We start from the raw sequence: 10456 nt of genomic DNA on the forward strand, positions 1-10456 counted from the left end.
AGTAAATTTTGGCCTTGGAAATGTTTCCATTACTTCTTTGCCTTTAGCTGCTGAGTCCTACATGTGCTGATCATGATTACTTTCAGGAGATGCCTAATATGTCACAAAGTAAAAACACTTGATACTGTATTTCTAATATTTCCAAATTATGATAATAATAAATGGGATGAAATCAGGGCTCTATGTGTATATATACATATGTATATCAGAAAAAAATCTAAAAATATATATCTGAAATACATATAATATATAAGGGCTATGTGTGTATTTCAGTGATATATTAGAGCCATATATTTCTCAAATATATATTTTTCATATATATGACTTTTCATGTCTATATTTATATATACATATATATATATGATTGATGTATGGGATAGTTGGTTCAAAAGTAAGTTTCTTAATTAATTCACATTTTCAAGGTCCTTTTTATTCCACCTTTAAGAGATAGGCTCTGAAATAATGGGAAAGGGTATAAATATAAATATATATAGTTTTCCCCAGTTGTTTTACCTGAGAAAGTTATATTTATTATTTTCACTTTCTTAGAATCCAGGCTCACTACTGATCAATAATTTGATCATTGTGCTCACTCATTTTTCCCATTAACTCATATGATTAGTTCTTTTGGAGATTTCATTTTGAAAAGACATGTTTTTTTATGGAGTGTTAGCATGTTACTCCAGCAAGAACAGACATATGGGAACCAAAATGTACTTACAAATCTACATTCAACTCAACTTCACCTTTCAGTGATGTCATTTGATTTGAAAAAATAATCACACCCTCTTTAACATATATAAATCTGCATTCCATGACATATAAATCTGAATTCCAAGGTGCCAAAAATGATTTTATTTCTAAATGATTAATATTTTGGAAACGATTCATTATACCTCTCTGTCTATAAAAATGAAAAGTATTTGTAAATGAAATCATAACACCCATAAGTAGATGATCCTATATTTTTATAGGTGTGAAAATATTTCAGGATTTTTGATAAAATAAATGAAGACAGAGTGATATTTAATAACTTATATATCTAAGGTGGAATAAAATGTTTTACCCACCATTTTAACACATGTACTTTTAAAAATGACATAACTTCTGCACATTTATAGTATAGTAAAAATTAGTGTTCATCTTTTATTTTTTTATTCATTCCCAAAATCATATATTGACCACTAAAACCTGTTCATAGGGTAAGAAAGTCTTATCTTCAAGCAGCATTTTGTTGGTGAGATGAATTTTGTTAAGAGATCTTCAGTGTTCTGCAGAGTTCTATTATTCTATGTCCTGCTCCAGGTTATAAGAATCTCTCCCATTGTATTTGTTTCCTAAGGCTGTCCTAACAAGGTACCACAAACTTGATGGCTTAAGACAACAGAAATTTATCCTCTCACAGTGCTCGAGGACAGGAGTCCAAAGTTAAGGTGGCAAGATTGGTTGCATTAGGAGGCTCTGAGGGAGAAGCTATTCTGTGCCTCTCTCAGCTCCTGACGCTTGCTGGCAATCCTTGGCATTCACTGGCTTATAGACACCGTACGCCAGTCTTTGCCCCCATTTTCATGACACATTTTCTGTGTCTTGGTGTCTTCTCCTTATTGGATTTAGGGTTCATCCAAAATCCAGAAATAATCTTGAGATTCTTAGTATAATTACATCTATAAAGATCCTTTTCCCAAACAATGTCATCTTCTAGTCTCTGGGGTTTAGGACTTGGACGTATCTTTTTGGGAGCCACTATTTAATCCACTACACTCATCCTTAATATGTATGGCTCTTTGTTCTGTACTGTACACTCAATCATTGGCCATCAATCTTATATGTGTCCTGCCTTAAGGAAGCAATAAAATATAGTGGTCAAAAGCATGGATTCCTGAGCCAAATTGCCTTTGTTCAAATCCTGGCTCTGCTATTTTACTAGCAGTTAACATTAGATGAATTACCTAACTCTGCCTTGGTTTCCTTACCTGTCAAAGGTACATAATAATAATACTTAATGCATAGAATTTTTGTGTAAAATAAGTTAATACATATAAGCACAGACACATATAAGTGTTGCCAATTACCATATGGAACAACTGTTTTCTTTAGCAGGAGCTATTATTTTGAAATGTGACTGTACTCACAAGAAAAGTCAGTGGGATTGCTAGTTCTGCAGAATTGCACTTTGACGGGAGAGATGAAATCCACGATTTTAGGTCAAGAACTTGACAAAATGGCAGGGATGGTTTAAGTATAGAGCCGGCTCAGAGAAAGAAGGTTTCTTATAACAACTCTACCCCAAGAGAGAACCTTCTGGCCATTGAGGGTTGCAGAGCAGGAGGTGCCAAGTCATGGGAGAGAGTGAGGAGAAAATAGTTGTTTCTGTTTATGTATGTTGAGTTTGAAGTAACAGTAGTCGTGTTTAGCCAGCAATTAGAAAGTACAACGAAATCTTGGGAGTGAAATTTTGTTAGTTATTCACACAGAAATAAAGGACAGGACTAAGGAGGAAAACTTAGAAAAAGAAAAATAACCCCAGAGCACAACAAAAATCTCAGAAAGCATCCAGTTGAGGAAGACAGAAGAGGGAGAGTTCCCACTAAGAAAGATAAGAACAGGTATTTAAGGATAAAAGTGAAATGACAAAATATGCTATCTCATAGAAATTAGAGGAAGGAATTTCATGAAAGGGATACAAAAAGAACATATCAAATACTTTAACAGGGTCAAGGATACTGGAAGACATTAGCCTTTTCTCAATTTGCAATTAGAAAGTCAGTATTGAATTTTAAATGAGCAGTATTTGTAGAGATTTGGAAAATCCACTGAGATTTCAAAAGGTTGCAGGCTGCATGAGTTGAGGAATTGGAGCCAATAATTACTCCAAGAGCTTAGCAATAAAAGAAATAAGATAAAAAGTTTGGTAACAGGATTTATTCTAAAAGTAAGATTTTTGACCATCTTTGAAGATAACGAAGATGAAGCTAACATAGTGTACTAACTGAAAGGATAAGAGAGAGGGGACATAATTTTTGTGAAGGCTTAGAGGATGCAGGAGGGGAGGGACTAAAGGAGAGGGATGGAGACCTCAGGTCTGGAAATGATTCCATTCAAACAGACAACAGATATTTATATGGCCTAGAGAAAGCATATTCCTGCATTTTTCTTCATTGCTTCAGAGAATATTTATTGAGCCCCTACTACAAGATAAGCACTAAATAATAGACACTGAACAATGAAACAGACCAAAAACTCCTTCACAGACCTCACTTCTACTTTTAATGTGAGCTTAGATCTAATTTATAGAATAATCAAATAGCATTTGACATTTAAAAGCTCTGCTTAAACACTTAAAGTTGAAGATGGTGTCACCTAGGTTGAATGGTTGATTAGAGCAGAAGGTTAAAAGATCTTGAGTTGTTAATCTAGAGTAGAGTTCTAGCTAAAGCAAGGTTTCTTAATCTCCGCACTGTTGACATTTGGGGCTGGATGATTCTTTGTGTGAGGGGCCGTCTTGTGCATTGTAGGATGTTTAGCAGCATCCCTGGTCTGCCAATGGCAACCCCCAGCCCCCAAGTTGTGGACAACCAAAAATGTCTGCAGAATTGCCGAAAGTTCCCTGGAGAACAAAATCAGCCAAGTGAGAAGCCTGAGCTAGAGAAATATCATGGACATGGCTGACAGAGATCTAGCTGTGGAGAGAGGAAGAACAAGCTGTCCGGAATTATGTGGATATAGAGAGGAGTGAAAGGAGAAGAGGCCATAATGATGGTGAACAGCAGATTCAGTGTGAATGAGGGGAAAGGGGAGTTGACACGATAGGGGAGCATGATGGCTGATTTTACATGTCAACTTGACTGGGCTAAGGGATGCCCAGATAGCTGGCGAAATAGGATTTCTGGGTGTGTTTGTGAGGGTGTTTCCAGATAGGACTAGCGTTTGAATCAGGAGACTGAGGAAAGGAGAGTGCCCTCATCAGTGTAGGTGGGCACCATCCAATCTGTTGAAGGCCTGAATAGAATAAAAGGGTGCAGGAAGTGAGAATTCACTCTCTCTGCCTGAGCTGGAACATCCGTCTTCTGCCCTTGGGTATCAGCACTCCTGGTTCTCAGGCCCTCAGATGGGACTGAATTACATCACCAGCTTTCTTGGTTTTCCAGCTTGCAGATGGCAGACTGTGGGATTTCTCGGCCTCCGTCCGTAATTGCATGGACTAAGCCTCATTAGAAATCTCCTCTTATATCTCTCTCTATACATATAACCTATTGGTTCTGTTTTTCTGGAGAACCCTGACTAATACAGGATGTTGCCAGTAGCAACATCGATAGAACTTGGAAATCAGATGTGTGTGACCTGAGTAAAACATTTACCTGCTGAGTCTCAACTGTTTCCTCTGTAAAATGAGGGTGATGTTACAGGTTGTTTGGTTTCGTTGTAGAGTTAAACAAAATTCTGCCTATTAAATTATTTCATACAATGAAATGTGATCTACAAAGAAAAGCACTTCTATTAAGTTTGAACATAATAGAAGAGAAGTCAAAGGGAAGGCACAGTGCTTTAGCTATTTCACATGAATTTCATATGAATGCTTTTGCACATACTTAACACTTCAAAGATGAGTAGTTTATAAAACCTCAACTTTTTTAGATTTGTTTCTAAAAAACTTTTGAATGCTTTCAATGCTCTCTGCATAATCATGATGGAAGACAGAATTTGGACAAAATAAGACTAGAGAGTTTTGGACAGTGGCCTAAAATTATGTATTCTTTTTGTGTCCTTTGAATTTAGAAATAGGACATTTCTGGTTTCTTTTAATGTGTTTAAATGTGTGTAAAGTACAGCTATATTTGGGCCTGAAAAATCCTGTGTTGTTACCACCCTTGTGGTCTACATGGACTAAAAATATTACTTTTCCAAAAAGGTTTCAATGCCTAGATCCTGCCTGACTTTTATAGTCAACATATAAACTCCAGATAATATAGGTTTATGACAGAAATGCTGACAGGCTTTTTGGTCTACCAGTTTTAACTTTCTGGCCCTGACTTGCAGCCCTGCCCAACACCACTGTGAAAGGTTATTCAGTATGATCTTTCAAAAAGGAGGACTCTGGGAAGGTGAATTTGGGTGAAATCACACCATTAAAAAGATGTATTGGCATTTAGATTCGTTTGATAAGGTACTCTCTTGGTCCTAATTCTAGGTGGATGTCAGTCAGTCTGTATGTAGTTTTAAATGTCACCTTCTCCAAATGGCCATGAAGAAATGATTAGGAAAATCCTTTTAAAAACGTGTATAAAATATTGCAACTGAGAGCCAGACTCAGTGGGTGGGCTTGTTGCAGCCACGATTGCCCGTCCAGGGACCCGGGCCGAACAGACATCGTCAGAATGGCGGCCAAAGACCGAATTGAAATCTTTCCCTCGAGAATACTAAAATGTTGATGGGTGAAGTGATGAGAGAAGCTGCCTTTTCACTTGCTGAGGCCAAGTTCACAGCAGGGGACTTCAGCACCACAGTAATCCAAAATGTAAATAAAGCCCAAGTGAAGATTAGAGCAAAGAAAGATAATGTAGCAGGTGTTACTTTGCCAGTATTTGAACATTACCATGAAGGAACTGACAGTTATGAACTGACTGGTTTAGCCAGAGGAGGTGAACAGTTGGCTAAACTGAAGAGGAATTATGCCAAAGCAGTGGAACTACTGGTGGAACTAGCTTCGCTGCAGACTTCCTTTGTTACTTTGGATGAAGCTATTAAGATAACCAACAGGCGTGTAAATGCCATTGAACATGTCATCATTCCCCGGATTGAACGTACCCTTGCTTATATCATCACAGAGCTGGATGAGAGAGAGAGAGAAGAGTTCTATAGGTTAAAGAAAATACAGGAGAAGAAAAAGATTCTCAAGGAAAAGTCTGAGAAGGACTTGGAACAACGGAAGGCAGCTGGAGAGGTGATGGAACCTGCTAATCTTCTGGCTGAAGAGAAGGATGAGGATCTTCTCTTTGAATAATCTTTCCTGCTCTGATTCCTTCAGAAGGCCTAACATGGCATCATTTTAATTCACGGTGTGTAGGTTTGGTATGTGTGGCTATTTAATTTTTGGCCTAAGAATTTCACCAGTTGTAAAATTCCCTGTTGTCCGTTTATGGGATTACCTTTGCAGAATCATAATTCAACAACCATTTATCACCAATGATATTTGGAGAACCTGCCCAGAAACATAGAATTTATTCTGCGAAGTGTCACCCTACTCCACTTACATGTCTGTTGCAAGTGACCTGCTTACCAACATATTAAGAAATTCCCCTTAGGAAACAGCAGTGGTCTCAGGCCAACACACGTAGGCCAGCTACTGCTGGAACACCCTTTGTTCCTACCTACTTGCACACCGTTGTCTGAGATTGCTGCAGCCATCCTTGTGTTAGTTACTGTGGGACTTCTCTCCTCAAACATTATGAAAACCTTCACTTATTCTTCCTTGAATCACAGGTCTGTCTTGTCTGTCATGGGAACAGTTCTGCCAATTCAAATGTGACTATGGTAATATACAGTAAAATGACTTAAAAAAAAAATATTGCAACTATTCCTTTTGACTAAATCTGCCTTCGAGCCTCTACATATTCCCATTCCCCCTATGATCCACTGGCGTCATTATTGTCTTATTGCTCTTCTGATGTGTTGTTGTTTGTACTTCATGGGTAGAGAAAAAGCTTCATTTGGGCTTATACTTGGCATTAGGGTTCATACTTGTTTATGTGTAATTGCCCTGAACAGACCTCCGTGTGTTAAGAAAACCATCAGAATGGCAAGACCAAGGATAACAAATTTCATGAAAGTATTAGAAAAATTCTTTATGTTACTTTCTTTCCTAGAGGTTTTTTTAAATATGAAAACTGGTTATATGTACATACTAAAGTTGAACAAATTCAATAAATTCTCAGTTTCACACCATTTCCATTAATATAAACCTATTTAAACTTCAGAATTGGCACTAAACTACAACAGTTACCAATTTTTAATCTTTTGGAGTTTTGTGTGCATGGCAGAAATGAGCATTGGAAGGTAACAAATCAATATAGAATGCTTTGTAATATAATTTCCCAAATCACTTATTAAGATCTTTTTTCTAAAATATAAAAGACACAATTTCCATATGCCCATAAAGGATGCTACAGTCATTTTTCTAGTTTGTCTTTCTTGCCTGTAAAGTTGTAAAATAATTCCCTTATTTGTCAGTGAAATGACAGCAAAATCTTTATTACTGTAAAGGATTTTACTGAAAAGATGAACATTAAAATAAACGAGAAACACTGAAACAATTTTTTCAGTGTAATTCATGTTTCTGCCTTTTTAAAATGGTCATATGAAAGGAGAAAGATAATGAATATCCTTGGTGGGATATTTTTACTATTCAGAAGATGCATTTTCCATGTACTAAATCTCTTATCAAGTAAAATTTTCTATAGCCTCAATGCAGAGGGTTCTTTTCAATTATTTTTTGAAGTTCTTATGTTTGGATTTTGGCATTCTAAACACAAAAGCCTTTTTATAGGTTCTATTCCTTTTTAAAATCTGCTATATTATTCTGAGCATTGTATATATTGCCCATTATTTGTTTGCAGACCTTCTGGGCATTTTCCCCAGTACCATACAAATTGGATCCCAAGAGATTTTTCTATTGAGTACCTCTTTCATTACGGTGTCTTCTATTTATTTCTAAAAACATGCTAATATTGGGTAGAACCGAAAGATTGAGTGTATGCCATGATTACATTGCATGAACACATTTTCAAGAAAAAAGATAACTGCAATTTTTAGGCCAACTGTATGTAAGCCAGGAATAGGGATGCAGTGAAGTAGGGAGAGAATGTACTGTGACTTAGATTTTTATGGAAATTCTGTAATTTTTTTTTTTTTTAATGTTGAGCTTTGTTTGCACAGTCCTACAGATGCCAGCCTTTCTTGGCAATTTTGATTTGCTCTATTTTAAGCTGCTGTTTCTATTCCTGATTTCTAAGATTATGGTAGTGTGTGTCTGTGGTGTCTATGTATATGCATATACACATACACATATTGGGGAGGTGGGAGAGAGAGAGAGACACAGAGACAGAGACAGAGAGAGGAAGAGGGAGAAAGGGAGGGAGAGGGAGAAAGGGGAAGAGAGAGACAGGCAGAGGGAAAGCGAGCTCAGAGGTGAGGCAGCAGAACTCACCTCTATTTTATACAAGCTTTTTCTACAACGTTTGTCACTTTATCCCAATTATTTTTCTCTGCAAGGGTCCGATGTTATTTTTATCACCAAAACGTCCAGCGTTTGAAGATGCTGCTGTTTATAATCTGCAACTTATATCTTAAACATAATTTATCTCTGTCACCTAAATTCTAACACTATAATTGGCTTAAGTTCATCAGCATCATTAATAATAACAAGCTTTAGCATGGTTAAATATTGCATTGTATATTATAACCATTTTATGCATTACATTGCTTCTAAAAATTTGACAATCATATAGTTTTTCAACAATTCTGACCCAGCTCCTCTTCAATATTGCTCTTGATTAAAAGCTAATTTTTCCACCTGAATACATGTTCCCAGTATCCTGTGATTGAATTAATCTCTTTCTACCTATATTCTCTCTCTCAATTGATCCTGTATCCTTTGAATTATTTTCAGCTTTCATATTTAATCTCCATGTATAATTCATTATTGTTCAATGAATCAAAGTTATTTTAATGGGAAGTGATGGAAATATAACTCAGAATAACTTATACAGAAAAGGGACTTCATTGGCTCCTGCAGCTAACAAATCCTGCCATGGAACTGTCTTCAAGGAAGAATTTATGCAGAGGCGCTAACTAGTGAGGAACTAACTGGCTTTTGGGGGGGTGGCTGGCGGTATCAGCAGAGTCGGTTCTCACTACCAGGAAGGAGTAGTTTACCACTTACATTGTTTAAAATCGTTGGTATGCAATAATAACAAAAAGCACAACTTGGCTTATTTTTACACTTTTAGGGATTCTTTTTTCTTGATATAATTAATCTTTTATTAATAATATATTATTATTTATTATTAATACTAATTATCTATTATGTATTAGCATTTACATGAATTTAAAGTAAAGTATAAAACAAGGTATATTCAGAGACTTAAATCTTCCATCCTTGTCCTGAACACCCTATTCAGTCTGTCTCCCTTTAGGTAACCATTGTTTCTTTTAAAAAATACAAGCGGGTATATCTGTTTAATTTACACACACACATACATATAGAAACACATATATATGATATATATGTTATAGAATTCTCTCTTTTCTACAACAAAGGGAACTATACAATAAGCACTGTTTTGTGTCTTGTTTTTCTTCACATTATGTTCTGGTGATGTTCCCATGTCAGTTAATAGCTTCCTCATTCTTTTTTTATAATTGCATTACATTGTAGTTTATTGTGCAGTGGTAACTTACACAGCTGGACCATTTTCTTTTAACTAAATAAATAGTTGCACTAATAATAAAAATAAAATTTAATTGTAAAGCAAAATTACTTTAAATATTATAAGTAACATAAAAATATATGCCTTTATCCCTACAACAACTCCCTTTATGTAAGTTCCTATTTGGACAATGTTTCTACTCAACTGTAATCATTGTTAAGATTTTTTAGAGCAATTTCCTCTTATATAATTTCAAATCTAAACCTCAAAGTGTAAAACAAATTGAGGGCAGTTTTCCCTTTCTTCTGCCAGCAAAGAGCTTCCCCTTTAATTGGTGTTGATGTCTCTGTTCAAAAAAGTTACACCCCATTTTTCTTTTTTAAAATCAAAGACTTTACTGAAGGGTTTATTTAGTTGTTTGACAACTTCTGATTTTGTTTAAGAATCCTGGTCAATTAATGTCCAACTTCATCTTAACTTCTTACCGTATAAAGTTATCTGTGGTTCCCTGAACGTGCTGCTACCCTTTGCCCAGGTCACCCTGTCATGCTTACCTACTGGGCTCCTGCTCTGAATAACCTCCGCTGATCTACCCCATCCTAGGCAAAATTAGGGGCTTCTCCTTAACACTCTAAAAACACTGTGTGCATATGTCACTCTTAGCACTTATCACACTAAGTTATTTACTTGCCTGCTCCCCTCCTATCTGAGTTCCACTCGAACAGGACTATGTCACTCTTCTCAACACCTTCAACACGCAACACGGTACTCGGTAGGGTAGCTGCGTTAGAAAGTTGTATGTACGGATGGTTAATTATGTCACATTCATTTTTAAACTTTGATACGCCTAACACAATGCCTAAACATAGATGAAATATACAGCGTCCTTCTTGAACTGCAAAGTTTAAACTCTTAAAGGGACATTAGCACCTATTTAGGTTCACTTAGCATTAATACCTCTATTTTTACTTAATGTTATAAAAAGAGACCTTACCAAAATTGTTCAGTTATAGAAAACGGTTATGGAACAG

The 10456-nt window shown here is 36.1% G+C and overlaps 1 protein-coding gene across 1 annotated transcript; it reads left to right on the forward strand.

Annotated features, from left to right (window-relative positions):
• The first annotated feature begins 5396 nt into the window (after window positions 1-5396).
• On the forward strand, window positions 5397-6119 carry LOC132512572 (V-type proton ATPase subunit D-like). Its single transcript, XM_060136264.1, has one exon. The coding sequence runs from the start codon at window positions 5423-5425 to the stop codon at window positions 5999-6001; it is 579 nt and encodes a 192-aa protein (XP_059992247.1). The 5' UTR covers window positions 5397-5422; the 3' UTR covers window positions 6002-6119.
• The last annotated feature ends 4337 nt before the right edge of the window (window positions 6120-10456 follow it).

The sequence above is a fragment of the Lagenorhynchus albirostris genome, chromosome 21 (genome assembly GCF_949774975.1).
Source record: "Lagenorhynchus albirostris chromosome 21, mLagAlb1.1, whole genome shotgun sequence".
In the NCBI taxonomy this organism is placed as follows: domain Eukaryota; kingdom Metazoa; phylum Chordata; class Mammalia; order Artiodactyla; family Delphinidae; genus Lagenorhynchus; species Lagenorhynchus albirostris.